This window comes from Bombina bombina, chromosome 5 (genome assembly GCF_027579735.1).
Source record: "Bombina bombina isolate aBomBom1 chromosome 5, aBomBom1.pri, whole genome shotgun sequence".
In the NCBI taxonomy this organism is placed as follows: domain Eukaryota; kingdom Metazoa; phylum Chordata; class Amphibia; order Anura; family Bombinatoridae; genus Bombina; species Bombina bombina.
The window spans coordinates 372,846,221-372,865,365 of record NC_069503.1 but is presented as its reverse complement, the minus strand read 5'-3'; the positions used below and the strand labels follow the sequence as shown (position 1 = coordinate 372,865,365).

The window sequence follows — 19,145 nt, the reverse complement described above, 5'->3', positions numbered from 1 at the left end:
GGGAAGGGAGGAGCTATATATACAGCTCTGCTGTGGTGCTTTTTGCCACTTCCTGTTAGCAGGAGGATAATATCCCACAAGTAAGGATGAAATCCGTGGACTCGTCGTATCTTGTAGAATAAATAACAATATAATTTAATATGATAAAGTGTATTTCTTACACCTTTGCATTTTTCACCCATGTTTTAACCACATTATTAGATCAAGTAATGAAACCAAGAATTTTTGTTACACTTTTTTAATTTTGTTTTATTCATTTACTTTATTGATTACACAGTTAACTTACAGTATCTTATTTACAGACTTCAATTACTTTCAAAACTTACTAAATAAACTAATTTGGTTATGATTTTCATTGATGTAAAACTTTTTTTGGTGTTCTTTTCTTTAAAACGTAATTGCACATAAGAAAAGCTTATCTTTTCCACAATATTAATAATATAATTTAAATGTTTCTGCTTCACTAAGAATGTATGCGCTTAAACTGCACAGATTCACTAAAGAGTTCTCTCCATAGCAAAATAAATATGCCACATAACATAGTACTTAAAAAAATATGAGAAGACAATGAGGTACAAAACAACTGCATCTCTATATCAATTAAAAATCTTACAGCTCAGCACCTTATCCTAGTTACAGCAGTCATCAGAACTACACTGTATAATATTTGTGTATTATGAGATTGACTAAAATACTTTTTTTTTGCCCTATATTTTCCATATAGAGTCTAAGTATAATATTCAACATCACTTTGCAAACTAATACCCCATATGACTGGTAAATAAAGCTAGACACTTTCACTTTAGTGCAAAACATGCCCCTATCGCATAATTGAAGCCATTCGCATCCATGCATGACTATATTCATGTTACTTTAAAGTTGTCTTTACTAAACAAATGCTCACCATCTGTAGCATGAATGAATTAATCCAGACCAAAATTATTTACAACCTAAAGTGAAAAGGGGAGTTCAGGTTCAACCATTAATGTAGAGGGACTGAAGAAGGAAGTGCACTTTTTATTTAAGGGCCTAAAAGTCCAAATAGCTATCCAGGGCTGTTCATTTCTACAAGAAAATACAAATGTGGAGTATCCTCCTAAATGAATAAAAAAATAGTTGGCATTTTGTGGAAAATGTATATAGCTTTATTTAATTAGTGATTATTATTTGCAATACTAAGGTTGGTCAAGTAATACCTAATTAAACTTTACCTTCTAATTGTTAAATACTATATTTATTGGGGACATGTGGGTATAGAATGCTACAATATGTGGAACCATATAGTATTTGGCTGCAACGTTTAGAGAAGACTGACGCTAATTGAGGCGTACTGGCTAAACCGCTTTAGCTTCATTTTGTGGAATGGGGAACCTTTGTTTCAGCTCTGTCTATGATCAGCATTAATGGTTCATGAAACCCAACATTTTTCTTTCATGATTCAGATAGAGCATTATTTTGTAAACAACTTTGCCATTTACTTATATGATCAATTTTGCTTCAGTCTCTTGTAATAATTTCTTGAAGGAGCAGCAACGCACTTCTGGGAGCTGGCTGAACACATCAGTACGTCAATAACAAATGGGCAAATATGTGCAGCCACCAATTGGAAGCTAGCTCCCAGCTCCTAAGCCTATTTAGACATGCTTTTTAACAAAGCATACCAAGAAAACAAAGCACATTAGATAAAAGAAATACATTGGAAAGTTTTTTTTAAAAGTGTATGCTCTATCTAAATCACTGGTTTTCAAACCTATACTTAGGCCTCCCCAACAGGCCAGGTTTTCTGGATTACCTTGGATGAGAGCAGGTAAAATAACCATGGTTACTAATCAGCTGATTATTTCACCTGTTAAAGAGGCCTGAGCACAGGTTTGAAAACCAGTGATCTAAATCATGAAACTAAATATCTGTGTTTTGTGTCCCTTTAAACAGAGTCCCCGATCAGACAGAACACACCTTTCACAGCCTGTTGATTGGTTGTTCCTTTTAGACCATACAATGGCTATATGTCAGGGAGGCATCTTATAGACTACCCTCACGGTAAGCAAATGGACCTACATTTCCAGTGCAGCTGTCTGCTCATACTACTACAGGCAGTCCCCGGGTTACGTACAAGATAGGGACTTTAGGTTTGTTCTTAAGTTGAATTTGTATGTAAGTTGGAACAGGCACTTTTTTTAGGTGAAACTCTAGCCAAACATTTTTTTTTTGTTTTGGATAGCATAGGATAAAGTTTGTTTTGCTATCTGTGCCCCTGTTCAGAACATTTCACATCACTTTCTGTCCTTGTGACAATTGGATTTTCAGTATTTTGGATTATCCTGGAAAGAAGGATTGTCGATAAAGCTCTATTTTCTCTGTATGTAAGTACGAGTTGTACTTAAGTCGGATGTCTGTAACCCGAGGACTGCCTGTACTTAAAGGGATGCTATACCCACATTTTTTCTTTAATGATTCAGATAGAGCGTGGAATATATTATACAACTTTCTAATTTACTCCTATTATCATTTTTTCTTTGTTCTTTTGCTATCTTTATTTGAAAAGCAGGAATGTAAAGCTTAGGAGCTGGACCATTTTTGGTTCAGCACCTGGGAAGTGCTTGCCGATTGGTGGCTAAATGTACCCACCAATAAGCAAGTGTTATCCAGGATGATGAACCTAAAATGGGACGGCTCCTAAGCTTTTACATTCCTGCTTTTCAAATAAAGATAGTAAACGAACAAAGACAAAATTAAAATAGTAGTAAATTAGAAAGTTGCTTAAAATTGCATGCTCTATCTGAATCATGAAAGAAAAACATTCTGTTACAAATGAGGAACAGGACTTGGGAATTATTATTTCAGATGATTTAAAACTTAGTAAACAATGTAGTAATGCAGCGAGTAAGGCTAGCAGAATGCTTGGATGTATTGGTAGAGGTGCAGCAGAAATAGTAAGGTTCTTATGCCACTTTATAGATCATTAGTTAGGCCTCATCTTGAGTATTGTGTGCAGTTCTGGAGGCCATGGGGCCTATCTATCAAGCTCCGGATAGAGCTTGAGGCCCCGTGTTTCTGGTGAGCCTGCAGTCTCGCCAGAAACACCAGTTATGAAGCAGCGGTCTAAAGACTGCTGCTCCATAACATGTCCGCCTGCTCTGAGCAGGCGGACAGACATCGCCGCAATTCAACCCGATCTGCTGGTGCAATGCTGAATACGGAGAGCGAATTGCTCTCCGTATTCAGTGAGGTCTGGCGGACCTGATCCGCACTGTCGGATCAGGTCCGCCAGACTTTGATAAATAGAGGCCCATATCTTCAGAAGGATATTAACAAACTTGAATCTGTGCAAAGGAAGGCTACCAAAATGGTACATGGTCTAAAAAATAAAACTTACCAGGATAGGCTCAATGACCTAAATATGTATAGCTTAGAGGAGAGAAGGGAAAGAGGTGATATGATAGCAACTTTCAAGTACATTAAAGGGTTTAGTAAAACTGAGGCTGTGGGTATTTTACATAAAATGGAAAATTCAAGAACAAGGGGTCATGATCTCAAGCTAAAGGGTAGTAGATTCAGGAGTAATTTGAGGAAGCACTTCTTTACAGAAAGAGTGATTGATTTATGGAATAAACTCCCTCAAGAGGAAGTAGCAACAAACACTGTGGGGGACTTTAAAAATGCATGGGACAAGCATAAGGCTATCCTACGAACTAGATAAGTTTATACTGTTAGGTAAGGTCGGGCAGACTTGCTGGGCCTATGGCTCTTATCTGCCGTCAATATCTATGTTTCTATGTTTAGTATCAATTTAAACCAGCTGGATGTTAGTTCATTTGTGTTTATTCCTCTTTACTTTACTATAACAAGTGTGATTTGAAATCTATGTTCACTTATACCCTACCTCTATTTACTTAAACAAAAAAATACTTTATCTTGGTAGTAGGGATGGGCGAATGTTTCTAAAAATTCGAAATTTAAAATGAATTTTGATACATTCATTCGTTCAAAATGAATTTCGAATGTTTATATAACATTCTATTTTCAAATTTTCATTTTCGAATTTTTCAATAAAATTCGAAAATATTCGTTCGAATAATAGAATGTTCAGTTATGTATTCATTCAATTTTGAAATGTAATATTCAAATTCGAATGTGACATTCGAATTTGAAATAGTATTTCTAGTCTAATACTGTGTTTTATAAATGTAATATTCGAATGTGATATTGATTCGAATGTGATATTCGATTCGAATTTGACATTCAAATTTGAAATAGTGTTTCTAGTCTACAATTGTGTTTTATAAATGTAATATTCGAATTCGAAAGTGACATTAGAATTCGAATGTGACATTCGAATTCGAATGTGACATTCAAAAACCGTAAATAACATTCGAAAATTTAATTTTTAAGAATATTCGTTCTTATCAACATTCTATTATGTAAATCGAATTTCTACAATAACATTCGTTCTAACATTCGAATTTGAATATAAACACATTCGCCCATCCCTACTTGCTAGTCTGTGCTCAGTGAGCGCAGATAAACTTGTGTTTTTGTGTATAGTCAAAGAACAGCCTTTCCAGATTCACCAATTAATCAGCTGCATATAATAAAAAATGGAATTGGAGGGGCAGTTATTTAGTTTACCCTTTTTGTGGTCTTGGAAAGATACAATGTTAGGGCAGGTTTCTTATTATAGTAAATACACGCATAAGCTTTGGAAGGAAGAATTAGCGCTTAATTGGACATAAAATATTTGTTTTTATGTTAAAAGTGATCTAATATATCAAGAAAAATGCATCTTTTTGTTGTAAAATGTTTTTTTTAGCCAACAAAACAGGACAGACCCAAGATTTCAGACAACTTTAAGAATAGGGGGAAAGTGTGTACCTTTGAGGTGTCACTCTGAGACGAGATATAAAAAAAATAATAATTTGATTTTCTTGTGACAATTCATAAACCTGCTAGTTAAAAAACAAAACAAAACATTTTCTTCCAAAATATGTGCCATCACCAATTATACCAAACGTTGGCATATACATAGCACTTACTATGCAACTGGCCCATGCCCATTTGTACTTAAATAAACACTGCAATCATAAGAACAGGGATTTCCACAAGAGGATTATCGAACATCTATTTTGCTACAGTAGTATGGAATGGTTCTTTCTTAAAGGGACATGAAACTCAAAATGTTTCCTTCATGAATCAGATAGAACATACCATTTTAAACAACTTTCAAATTTATTTCTCTTATTCGTTTCCTTCAATTTATTTCCTTTGTTGAAGAAAAAAAATACCTAGGTAGGGTCAGAAGATGCTGATTGGTGGCTGCATATATATGCCTCTTGTCATTGGCTTTCAGCTAGCTCCCAGTAGTGCATTACTGCTCCTTCAACATGGAGAATTAATTAAATTAGATAATAGAAGTAAATTGAAAAAGTTGATTAAAATGGCATGATCCATCTGAATCATGAAAGAAACATTTTGAGTTTCATGACCCTTTAATTTAGAGTGAAGGGCAAATAATTATATCCTAGTCAATATGCCCATAACAACATAATACTAATCTCCCAATGTCCAGTTTGTAAAGAAGTGCCTGGACTTCATTGTGTTAAGCACCTTTTCTATATATGGAACGCAGTCTTATTTAAAGGGATACTAAACAAAAAATGTTCCTTTCATGATTCAAATAGAGCATACAATTGTAAGCAACTTTCTAATTTACTACTATTAACAATTTTTCTTCGTTCTCTTGTTATCTTTATTTTAAAAGCAGGAAAGTAAAGCCTATACAGGTGGCCCTCGTTTTACAACGGTTCAATTTACACCGTTTCAGAATAACAACCTTTTTTTTCCAGTCATGTGACTGCTATTGAAAAGCATTGAGAAGCAGTGCATTTATTAAAATAGCCAGTAGGTTTAACCAGACCTGAGCTATCGAGCAGATTTCAAAGGAACAAGATCTTCCTGTCTATAAATCAGTCCAGATTGGAATGCATAGACAGAACTGTTTGCAGAAAAATTCAAGTGAAGTCTGTGTTGTGTGATTGTTTTATTAGGTTTATAATGCTGTTTAGCAAATGTTTTTGTTCATTTAACTTAGCTTAATTATATATTCTGTGTTGTGTGATTATTTTATTAGGTTTATAATGCTGTTTAGCATTTAAAGTCTTCATTTCAAAGCTGTAAAAATAATGTATTTGGTGTTACTTATGACAATTTTGAGAGGGACCTGGAACCTAACTCCCTCACTTCCCATTGACTTACATTATAAACTGGGTTTCAATTTACAACAGTTTTGATTTACAACCATTCCTTCTGGAACCTAACCCCAGCGTAAACTGAGGGCTACCTGTATATATATATATATATAAATATATATGCATATATTAGGCACCAGCATATTTATTTTGTTTGTGTTAAATATGGTTTTACTGTATTGTTTTTTTCTTTTAACAGACAAATGTTATATACTCTCTTTGATTGATCTTTCCAAATATTACTTCATTCTACACTATTTATTGCTCTTCATGTCGTTCTACTGAATTAACTGGATCACCTCATGTATGATTTTATGTTAACCCCTCTATTATAAGTTATGATTTGTATATTCCATAAAACTGACCCATATTGTTAGTGCCCTTTTCTTACAAAACATTATCCTAGAGGACAGCCCAATAAAAAGGTATGGTACTGATTTTGCATTGAATTACTGGACTAGCATTGCTATTCCAATGTGTGAACCAATTCTGTATAGCTGGAGACGCACATATTTATGTCTACTGGAAACATGGATTCTATGAATAAACTGATATTCAGGCTGCCAAATCATGGCTTATCAATAGATAAAAGGGATGATATTTTACCTCATAATTTCTTCAGCTCACCAGAGTAAGTGCTCTGTGAACAGTTATACTTAAGGTGTTGTCCAGCAGCAAGTTGAAAAAAAAAGGTTCCTTAACCCCTTCCTGCCAGGACAAAGTTCTGATGTAAACAAATAAGTAAAAATTTAAATCACCTGATCGCTCATGCGATTGCATGATTTCAATGATGAGATCGGGTCGAGGGAAGCCTATGATGCTAGGCACACCCTCCAGCCCGCGATCCCATTTAGGAAGCGGGTATGGCTTCAGGACAGCCAAACGCTAAAGTCCAGCGTAGTTAGGACGGCAACGGCAGGAAAGGATTAAACTGAATAGAAAAGCAACATGACTGTGCCTGCACATGCCAAATGCACACTCCCTTGCAAGTCCTGGTAGTAGCATTATGATTGGCTGCTTAAGGGCTCTTTACAGTGAAGTGTGAATACTTTTTGAGGTAAAATATCTTTCTTTTTTACATAGAGATGTGCAGGTGATATTTTCTAGTCAGCTTTTTACAGCTATACTGCATCACTTTCAAGTGCTTCAACATTTGGGTATTATGTCCCTTTAAAATTTGAACCTTTATGGTGTGCAATTTTAAACAACTTTCAAATGTACAATTACGATGAAATGTACTTTCTTTTTTGTTTTCTTGGTAAGTAGTGTGCAAATGTCGGAAGCACTATATGACAGGAGTGCTTTCAAATATTCTTAAATATATTGTTGCAAACCCTATTTATTTGTGAACAACTCATCCTTATGAACAGACTGCAAATTGTCTCATAAGAACAACCCTGAAAGCTCTAATGGTGGGCCTAGAAACAACTACACAGCACAAAAACTAGATTTATATTTACACATTTCTATTTTTCAACAAACAAAACTTAAAGATGAAAATATCACTAAAATAGTATTTTTAAAACGTTTAAGTGCTTTGTTATTAAACCCCTTGTCTACAAGCAGCATTTCATTTGGCAGTTTCCGGTGTAACTTCCAAGTAAATAAAAGATAAACTTGTTAAAATGTGAGGAAAACTCTTGGTTATCTTTTCACATTCAGGAATAATTTGTGTTAGACCATAGTAGGAGACCATATTTTAAATGTTTTCCAGTATACAGGATGGCAAACAACATATTCAGCAGCCACTAATCTTTTGCAGAAGCCTGTCTTAGGCCTCTACATGAATATTCTGAGGCATTTATAAAGTCAAGAAATACCCTTCATCTAAAAATGTATAGTCACATGGTACATAAAAAAAACATGCAACACGGTAATGTTATACACATCAGCATTAGCATTGCTGTTTTTGAAGAATCCCTTCATTAATCATTTGAATTAAAACGTTCATATACCAAATATATGGTAAGGTCCATACATAAGTATATTACAGTTGGGTTCTCTATTGCTTTAGATTAGAATATAATATTAATTTAGAATAGAACATATTCCTAGTATAATAGGAACAAGTACTAGAGGAAATCATATTATGACAGATTTTTTTTTTTTTTTTTTTACAAATATATCCCCTTTTTGTTCATTGGTCATTGCAGATACACTATTCTCATCTCTGGTGTCTCATTGGTGGAGGTGGCGGTGGTGGAGATGGTGGTTCTTGGCGTCCTGTAAAACACAATACCACAAGCATAAGACTGTGAAAGAAGCAGTATTAAAATGCCATGAAAAGTATATATTATCCCAAAAGCAATAAACTCAGCAAGAAATATGTTTAATGGCTAGAAAGTTTAAAAAAAACAGAATCATATCTGCATTTTATCAATCAAAGCTATGTGGATGGTCAATTAAGATGACTGCAGATATGAGTGTAAAGAGGATGTCATTTTTATTTGCTGGTGAAAGGAAGAAGAGGGACACTAAGAAAATGATGGAGAAAGGGATGGCAGGCGAGAATGAGAGATGAGAAATAGGAGATGGGAACATGAGAAATAAGAGGTGGGGCGACAGCAAGCAAAATATATGAAGGGACAGAGAGGAGAGACATTAGGAAGTGAGAATAGGACACAAGTGATATATGAGGAGTGTGGGAAGAGTCTTTATACTGTTCTTTTTCCTCAGTGTTACCTTTAAAATTGTGATGCATCTTATATGCAGGTTCATCTTATATGTTGAAAAATACAGTGTTGCAAATACCTTATAGTGTATTCTTACTCTCAAGTCAACAGTCACTTAACCCCTGCTCCTACCAATTAAGATTAGATTCAGTAAGATTACCTTCAGATTAGTCTCACTTGATAGATTTATAACATTTTAGCAAATTTAACTTGTCTAAAACAATTGTTTACTTTCAATACTTCTCATCTTCTCATCCAAAAGTCATCTCTTAAATGACAAATTCTCATAGGGCATACATATCTCACCCATTACTACATATAACTCACATCCAAATAGAATTACCACTCACTATAAATTGGTAAGTGGTACTCCCAAACACGAGGGCACCTTTTTTTCGGGAGAATCTTCTGGTGGATGTTTAATCTTTACACAAATACATTACAATACAAAGGTGAATACATAAATAGCTATACAAGGGCTTCAAAAAGTTTATTCAGTAACTATTTTTGTTTATACAGCTCACTAATGCTTCACGTTCTTTTGCAAACATTATTGTATAACTTACTTCCACACAACCTGCTAGGGTAAATGCGTTCTATAAACACAAATATCTCTGGGGGTGGTACATCTTCCAATGTATGAAAGGAAAATTTAGATTCAAAATCATCTGAAAAGAAAAAATATATATCAGAAAAAAAGCTATTTTTTATACAAATGTATCTCAATTAAAGAATTGTTTAACTCCTTAAGGACATAGCTTCACTTTGCTCAATTGTTCCATGACGGAATAATTCCGTCATTGGTCATTAAAGGGATAATATATATATATTTATATAAAATCTTTAATAATATATATCCTGCAGCCTGGCCAGAATAATGTGTGTGAAAATGACTATTCCAAATCCAGAGTAATTATGACTTTTATTGTGTTTGCTTTTATAGTTATTATTTTTGTTAAATTGTATACAATCTAAATATTTTTATAAAAATGTTTTTCAATGCTAGAGACAATAGTAATGTTGCATTGTTCATACCACATCTATAGCTCTGTTAATTTTTCATTTGTACAATATACATCCTGTTACTAGACAAAGGGCTAGATTATAAGCAGAGAGCTATTTCCCCCGTTTACGGGGGCGTGATAAATGTATATGCTCCAGATGATGTTGCCCATTTTTATGTACAAAACCCTTCTAAGCCTAAACCTCCTGCTCTTTGTTAGGGGGTGTTATAATTGTTACCTGTATATACATGTTTTGCTCTTTTTGACCTTTTTCTCTTTTTTAGTTATGTGCCTTTAAGACATGTGCAGCTCTGCTTATTTAACAGCTAGAAGCTAAGTAATCAGTGCACTCAGTGTTTCCTGTCTTCAGTAAGTAAGGTTGTAATATCTTGCTCCATTTATCATCCCCGCAGGTGTTGTGTCACACAACTAGCAGGGAATCCCTAGACCAGACTCCCATCATCTAAACCCCGCTTTTAATTCTCTGCCTATCTGAGATTTTGCATGTGGCTTTCTTAAGGACTTTTGTCTGGAGGATTGTGAGTACTCTTGCTGCCTGCATTTGCCTTAGATTCCCTGGTGTATTTGCTAACCTTGTTATAAGGCCTGTGTTTGTGTAATGCTTGTCAGACTGAACTACTGTTAAAGGACTTTCTCTGCTTAAGTTAATTGGATTCCTGTTTAAGCTCTTGCTGGATTGAAAGTGAGGAAACTTGCTTCATTTTGGAATAAAACAAATATGTTTTATTGTATCCATTATAAATATGAATCCTCTTGTGAATTGTGAGTAAAGTTTTCCTAAATTTTCTACTTTGTTTTCTACTGCAACTCTACTGAAGTACATAAATATACTCCTTTTGTTTGTAGTCTGTGAAAATCCCTAAATTGCACAACACATAGAAATCATAACAGAATAGCAAGAAAAACCATGATCAATACAGCAGGAAATTAAGGCCTTCCCGATCTTATGATAAATCTTAATAGTCACAAGATTTCTGGCCTGTATCAAAGTCTCAATAATCAGAAAAACCTCTCTGCCTAAGAACTAAACGTTCAATTTCCATGCCAGCTTAGAAATTAGAGATCCTGATAGAAAAACAAACCTTGAGTCTGGACCCAGAGGAAGAAACCATGGAGGGCAACTGGACATCTGAACCAGATCAGCATACCAAAACCTGTGAGGCCACCTGGAGCAATCAGAATCACTGGTGATTTCTCTTGCCTGATCTTGGAAATTATTCTAGGAATAAAAACCAGAGGATGAAAAATAGGCTAGCCAAAATAACCATGCAACTACCAGAGCATCCACAAACTCTGCACCCCGTGCCTCACATATTATCTGGGAAGTTTTTGGTTTAACTGAGAGGCCATCAGATCTTTCTCTGGGAGACCCCAGAGATCCACTATCTGTGTGAAAACATCCAGATGAAGAGGCCACTCCCCTAGATGCATGAAAACAGCACAGATTTCATGTATTGGTAACTTCACCTCCCAAGAAAACCAAATCCCTTGTGCCCTCTGAGACCCCGAGATGGCCTCCCAGCTTGAAAGACTTGTATCTGTAGTGACCACAGTTCAAATAGGAAGGGCAAAAGAAGCCCCCTGCATAATAAGCTGATAATTCAGTCACCAACAAAGGGACTGGCTTACTCTGTGATCTAAATAGATCTCATGAGAGAGCTTTGATCCCTGCACCATAGCTGAAGCATACAAAGCTGAAGAGGCCTCATGTGAAAATTAGCTAACTAATAGCATTCGAAGCAGCAATCAAACGACCTAACACCTCCATGCAAAGAGCAGCTGAAGGAAAAGAAGAGCAAAATAACAAATGTAAAGAGCTCCAAAAATACTGTCCACATAAAATACTATAAACTGGTAAAAATTAATAAATTATTAAAACATACATATGTGTTCGTGGGTGCTTAAAAACACAAGTCCTATAAGAAATACGGAACGTCTTTAATCATCCAAAAAGGAAACACTTCTGTGTTTCGTGCAGCTCCTTCTTAGCTCACTGGTGTGAGCTCCGTGGCTGTTAATTTGTTACAGAATGTATCTAAAAGACAAAGTGGAGCGCAACACAGCCAATCTAAGTGTAGTGTTAGAAACACATCAATATTTAATAAAGTGATAAGAATGCACTCACAGTGGGAACCTCAAAAATGTGAGGTATGTACAAGAATCTGTTACAGATGACTCCCTCAGATCCGTGGGTAGACAAACACCAACCCTCCGTGCCGGACTTCTATGCGTCTGTGTCCGTTTTTTTTTAAATTTCAATATTGATTTTTCCATAATAAACAAAAAACTGTTTGATATAAAATAGCCATAGGTACACAGCATATCCATCCTGTATATTAACAGAAGCACGAAAATAAAAAAAACAAAAAAAAAACGACCTATAACAAGCCATATAAATTACTGAGTGGATTCCTTAGATATCTAACATGTTTTATAGTAACCTTAAAGAATTCTCATCCGCCAGAAAGATTATAAATTCTATAAATGTAATAGATTATCTCAATCAATCATTGTACAGAAGGTTGTAAGCCTTTCCTTTATCCATGAACTTATGTTGAAACGTAGAAAAAAACAGTGAGATATTATAGGAGGTGCTTAACCTGTGGTCAAGGAAATTATTAGTTTAGGTTGAAGAGACATGTGAAAGACTACTCACAGGTAATGATATATGATTGCATTTGCAGTATTTTTCAAGGGAAACTACAGAAAAACTCTCTGAGCATAATTACAAATGCCAGAGTGTGTACATAAGTGGTGGGAGAGTATATAAAAGTAAGGATTATTAGTGGAGAATTATAAATGGTGAGCTTGATATCATGGCCACATGGTTTGTAGAGTTTGCAAAAAGGGTTATAGGTATTAATAGGGACTGGCTATTCTTTAATTTTAAGGGAAGCAAATACCACCTATACATAATACTATTGAACAGAACAATGTACAGAGCGCTACCTCAGCCGCTGGCCGCTCCCCCACATTAAGTGGATAGTTTGCAATTAAAAGGAATTGTACATAACTTCGCTAACTCATTCAAGAAGTACGAGTGACTGTACTCCTCAGAGGTTCTTTTTTTGCATTAACAATAATTATAGGCCTATATCAGAGGTCAGCCCTAAGTAGACCATATCAGGTAGTATTACACTTAAATATAATTAGAGTGTATGGGAACAATTTGACCTTATATTTATATATACTAGAGGACACATAAGAAAACTAAAGCACAAAAAAACTATGACTATACAGTGTATAAACTAAACTGCTAAGAGAAAAACAAGCCACCTGAGCATAAATAATCACTATAAGTGCTGATCTAGATGTTATATCAATATGCAAAGAGTGTTTTACAGTAATTAGAGTTAGACCGGTGATAGAGTAACCTGACTCGGCGCAAACTGTGCTTGATAATTAGGACACTGTCTCTTTCCAATCCCAGCAATGTGTGCGCTGCTCCGTGGCCTAGGCTCCAAATCTGGACCACATTGGGGTTCCAGAGAAGTAGGTGGGTAGCGCCAGGGGCCCCACAATGCCACCGTACCCACATTCCATTGAAGTAGGACTGGGAGAAGCAGAAAACATGTTGCTTTGATTGTCCTTTATGCCAAGCGACAGGCACATTGCATCCACCAATGCAGCGTGGTGTCTGTCCAGTAAGCACCGCATCTCAGCAACTAATGACATGCCAACCGCCATGACCATCCTCCACAAATATCCGTTCAAGAAGCAAAACAGCTAGAATTGAGTATGCCTTTCTTGTCAACAGCTGGGCCTATAGAAATAATGTAATATAATAGCACTGCGTCCCCTTTTCCAAAATGGTGCCTATGCATCCCCATGGGCCAAGCAGTCACAAACCATGATTCCATCTGAAGTCGGAGAAATTCTGCAGGACCCACAATGTGATTACTTTGAGCTTGTATGTTCACATTATAACGATGGGCACTTATCTGTTAAGATTCAGGCCAATATGCCTCTTAATTGCACGGAGCAACCTTAGCCTGCGACTGCTCCGTATGTAGCTGGCTCCGCCCCTGTCTGTGTCCGATTTGATGCTCACAGTCACTCTTTCTTCAGCATACCAGGTGGCAGGGGTCTCCCCGATGTAAACTCTTGTTTTAAAGGTTAAAAATCTGTGTGCCCAAAATAGCGGCGTCTCTGTATTGCCGGCTCAGATCAGCTACCACAGTGAAAACACTTGTGTCACAGTAACGTATATGGGCGTGGACTAATTAGTTTTGCAGGGCTCCTCCCAGCTTCTTCAGAGGCTATGCCCATTATCCTCAGGGTTCTCCTATTTATAGTGCCCTATTCATTATATTGTCCATCTCTTACATGCACACTGTATACATCTCATAAAAATGGCAACAAATGTTAATAAAATAGATACTAAAAACATAATGATCTGATACTTGTGATCCCCCCATCTACCAAACTCGTGATTTCTGGGATCTATATGCTCACAACACCTACAATACTTCCTCCCACATCTGTAGAAGCCACATGTGCTTCTCTTGAGACAATTTTCTGAACTCTCAGGCTTCAGCATACTTGGACTAATTAAATTCCTCAAACTTCTATTCATTTTAAAGATCATCTGCCCTTTATTGGATAGTGACTGTTTCAAAATAGGGTCTTACATCAATATGGACCAGTGCTTCCTCACTGCTTTCTCAATCTCTCTAGAGGCCCTGTTATATTTCGTCACAAGTTGAACATTTAGTTTTTCACCTCTTCCAATGCATTTCTCCTGTTTGTCATTAAACCCTCTCTATCCATTTTTTCACTTTCTCATGATATCCATTCACTAAATTTCCTGAGTATCCTTTTGTTAAAAACCTATTTGTAATTGTCTCAGCTTCTCTGTCAAAATCCTCATATTTCGTACAATTACGCTTTGCCCTCTGAAACTGCCCAAGAGCGATATTCCATTTCTATTTAACGTGATGTCGACTATGGGCATGTAAATATCCGTTTGTGTCCATACGTTTTGTATAAAGTCTGGTATATACTCCATCTCCCTCTTGTGCAATCTCTAAGTCCAAAAGCGTAATTTTCTCCTTATTCCATTCCATCGTGAACTGTAAATTTAACCTATTTTCATTTGTATATTTCACAAACTTTCTCAAGTACTCTACTGAACCCTGCTAGATAATTAGTATATCATCTATTTAGCGATACCATTTGATTATTTGATTTTTATAGGGGTTTACTGCATTATATATAAATAGATCCTCCCAACATCCAATGTACAGGTTCGCGAAATTTGGGGCAAATTTTGTACCCATAGCGGTACCTTTTAACTGTAGGTAGTACTTGTTTTCAAACATAAAATATTTTTTTGTTAGTATAAATTCAATTGATCTTTTCAAGAAGTCTAATTGTAATGCGTTTATATATCCACTTCTTTCTGAGAAGTATTTTACTGCCGTAATACCTAAAACATGGGGGATCAATGTATATAATGAGCTTACATCCACTGTGACCCAGATGTAATACTCTTGCTATATAGTCCCCTCCAAAAGTTCTAATATATGAGGAGTATCTCTCACATATTATCTCAAACAAGGGACCATCGGCTTCAAAATATGGTCAACATATTCAGATAATCTGATAGTTAAACCTCCTATTCCAGACACTATCGGTCTACCCAGAGTTTTTTTAATCCTTTATGAATTTTGGGTAGGTGATAAAAGATTGGTAGAACATGATTTTCAAACTCCAGATACCTAAACTCTATACTGGTCAAAACCATATTTCTCTTCCCCCACAAAATTAATTCCTTATACTCCATCAGAAATGTATAGGTGGGATTTTAATCCAAAATCTTATATGTGTTTTTATGCTGTAATAACATGGAAGCCTCTTGCAGGTCTTCCTGCCTATCCTGTATCACAATGCCCCCCCCCCCCTTATCCGCACTTCGAATAAATATGTCCCTATCATCTTTGAGTTTTTTAGAGCTATTTGTTCTAATTTCAAGAGATTTCCATAACTTCTATTCTTTTTCTTATCCTTAGGACAGATTGCTTTCATTTCTTGTTCCAACAATGATTCAAAAACTGGAATATAATTTCCATTTGAATGTGTTGCATAAAAGGAGGATTTTCTTAAGTGAACTGTCATTTTTCGGTATGTCCTTGGCTACGTTATCTAATTCCTGTAGGATCTCAAGTAACATAGCTTCATTGATTAGATCTTGATTACTCCCTTCAATTTCTAAACTTTCCAATACTATTATAGACTCATCTAAAGCTTTATGGTCTCCCTTTTCAACCTCATCCTTCATATCATTATTCATATAATAATGTCTCATGAGGGTGAGCTTCCTTACAAGTTTCTTAACGTCAATGTATAATTCAAAATCATTTGGGGCAGAATCAGGTGAAAAAGACAGACCCTTTCTTAACAGTGTTTCTTCTTCATGAGTTAATATTTTAAATTAAATATTATAAATCTCCTGTTGATATTTGTTAATTGTTGTTTCTCTCTGCCCTTTTTGTTTTTTTGGCTCTACACTCCAACCCTCCTTTGCATCCTCTTCTCCGTTTGCTATACCTCTTTTTGGTTTCCGATTCCCTTCCTGTGGGGGGTCTCTCTGATGTTGGCCTAAAATGAGGAAAAAGAGAATTAAGGTTATTTTTTTTATTAAGGACATTCAAGAAAATACAAAACATACAGGCATAATAGTAACTGAACCTCACATAAGAATTACGATTGCCTGAAAAGCAGAAGAAAGCGTTCAGATTTTTCTGTTCTAATTTTTCTCCTCTGATATACAAGTAATGATAATATATGAATTATATTCTATAATCAGAAATGCATCATAAATGAACATTATAACTATATTATAATAAATGTGTAAAGAATAAAGATGCAAATGCAAGAACTGGACATTAATATAATATATGAAACAGCATATTATAATTATAACATACATATGACGGTAAACAAAAAGCCATAATTATTAACTTAAAGAAAATGAATCAAGATGATAAATATTGTCTATTATTAAGGAGAGAAGGTTGGCACATAGTATAAGCATATATATTTGTTAAAGGGATATTACATTCATTTTTTTTCTTTCATGATTCAGTTAGAGCACGCAATTTTAAGCTATTTTTAAATTTACTCCTAATATCAATTTTTCGTCGTTCTCTTGGTATCTTTATTTGAAAAGCAGGAATGTAAGCATAGGAGCCAGACCCTTTTTGGTTCAGCCATTTATTTACATAACCCAGCATAGATGCTGGAAAGGTTACCCTATAAGCATGTTGAAAATATCAAATCTTTACTATATACATTAAAAATGGGTAAGACACAATACCAATTGCAGTATTTGTATACAATCATCTAGTACTAATGAGCACGTTTAGCCTTTAATAAATGTACAAAACTAGATTCCAATCCTAAAGTGTGTACTTCCATGCCTGAAAATCATGCATTCAGGCCATACATTTCATGACCTGAACAGATTATACTGCCTTAGATAAATGTGCAGGTATATGTGAGGCTATTTGTACACTTTGAATAAATGAGGCAGAGGCTCTCTAAACAAGTAGACAGCAGTATTGGACAGTTTATTGCTATTAAATTAATTGCTGGATATATTAAAGGGACAGTCTAGTCCAAAATAAACTTTCATGATTCAGATAGAGAATGTAATTTAAAACAATTTACCAATTTACTTTTATCACCAATTTTGCTTTGTTCTCTTGGTATTCTTAGTTGAAAGCTAAACCTAGGAGGTTCATATGCTAATTTCTAAGCCATTGAAGCCCACCTTATCTCTCAGGGCATTTTGACAGTTTTCCACCACTAGAGGGTGTTAGTTCATGTGTGTCATATAGATAACACTGTGCTCACGCATGTGGAGTTCAGGTGAGCTAGCTCTGATTGTCTAAAATTAATGTCTGTCAAAAGAACTGAAATAAGGGGGCAGTTTGCAGAGGTTTAGATACAAGTTAATCACAGAGGAAAAAAGTGTATTATTATAACTGTGTTGGTTGTGCAAAACTAGGGAATGGGTAATAAAGGGATTATCTATCTTTTTAAACAATAAAGATTCTGGTGTAGCATGTCCCTTTAATCATATTCCCACAATATAGGGATAGATTACAAGTGGAGCTCTAATTGATTGCACGCTGGTAAAAGGGTGCACGATAAAGAACCAACCATTACAAGTGAGATTGGATCTCTGTTTCATTTTCTAAAACTGCCCAAAATTCCCCTGAAATAATTGGTCTTTTAGTTTTTCATGGGAAAAAAGTAGCATTTCCCCCCCCCAAAAAAACAACTGCACTAGGCAGTTTTTAGGGGTTAAAAATGGCGGGTGTGGGGTATTAGAAAAAGAAAATTTATGCTTACCTGATAAATGTATTTCTTTTTTGACACGATAAGTCAACGGATCATCTTAATTACTAATGGGATATTCACCTCCTGGTCAGCAGGAGGCGGCAAAGAGCACCACAGCAGAGCTGTTAAATAGCTCCTCCCTTCCCTCCCACTCCAGTAATTCGACCGAAGTTAAGGAAAAGCCAAGGTGCAGAGGTGTCTGAAGTTTACAATAACCCACAACCTGTCTTACAAGAACAGGGCAGGCCGTGGACTCATCGTGTCAAAAAATAAATAAATTTATCAGGTAAGCATACATTTTCTTTTCTTTTTTATGACACGATGAGTCCACGGATCATCTTAATTACTAATGGGATTCAATACCCAAGCTAGAGTAAACAGATGATACGGGAGGGACAAGACATGGAACCTAAATGGAAGGCACCACTGCTTGAAGAACCTTCCTCCCAAAAGCGGCCTCAGCCGAGGCAAAAGTGTCAAATTTTGAAAAAGTGTGAAGAGAGGACCAAGTTGCAGCCTTGCAAATCTGTTCCACAGAAGCTTCATTTTTGAATGCCCATGAGGAAGCAACAGCCCTCATGGAATGAGCCGTAACTGTCTCGGAAGGCTGCTGTCCAGAAGTCTCATATGCAAAACGTATGATACTCTTCAGCCAAAAAGAAAGAGAAGTAGCCGTAGCTTTCTGTCCCTTGCATTTTCCTGAAAAAACCACAAACAAAGAAGAGGACTGACGAAAGTCCTTAGTCGCTTGCAGGTAAAACTTTAAAGCACGGACCACGTCCAAATTGTGCAGAAGTCTTTCCTTCTGAGAGGAACGATTAGGACACAAGGAAGGAACAACAATCTCCTGATTAATG

General features: G+C 35.8%; 1 protein-coding gene across 3 annotated transcripts in view; it reads right to left on the bottom strand.

Moving 5' to 3' along the window:
* Positions 1-222: 222 nt before the first annotated feature.
* WIPF3 (WAS/WASL interacting protein family member 3) overlaps positions 223-19,145 on the bottom strand; it is a 266,059-nt gene continuing 247,136 nt past the window's right edge. For all 3 annotated transcript variants that reach the window (XM_053714192.1, XM_053714193.1, XM_053714194.1), the window contains 3 exons: positions 16,492-16,542; positions 9,484-9,585; positions 223-8,468 (listed from right to left, as the gene is read on the bottom strand). In XM_053714192.1, the coding sequence (XP_053570167.1) occupies positions 8,410-8,468; positions 9,484-9,585; positions 16,492-16,542 (212 nt within the window). In that variant the 3' untranslated portion in view covers positions 223-8,409. The remainder of the gene's footprint in view (positions 8,469-9,483; positions 9,586-16,491; positions 16,543-19,145) is intronic.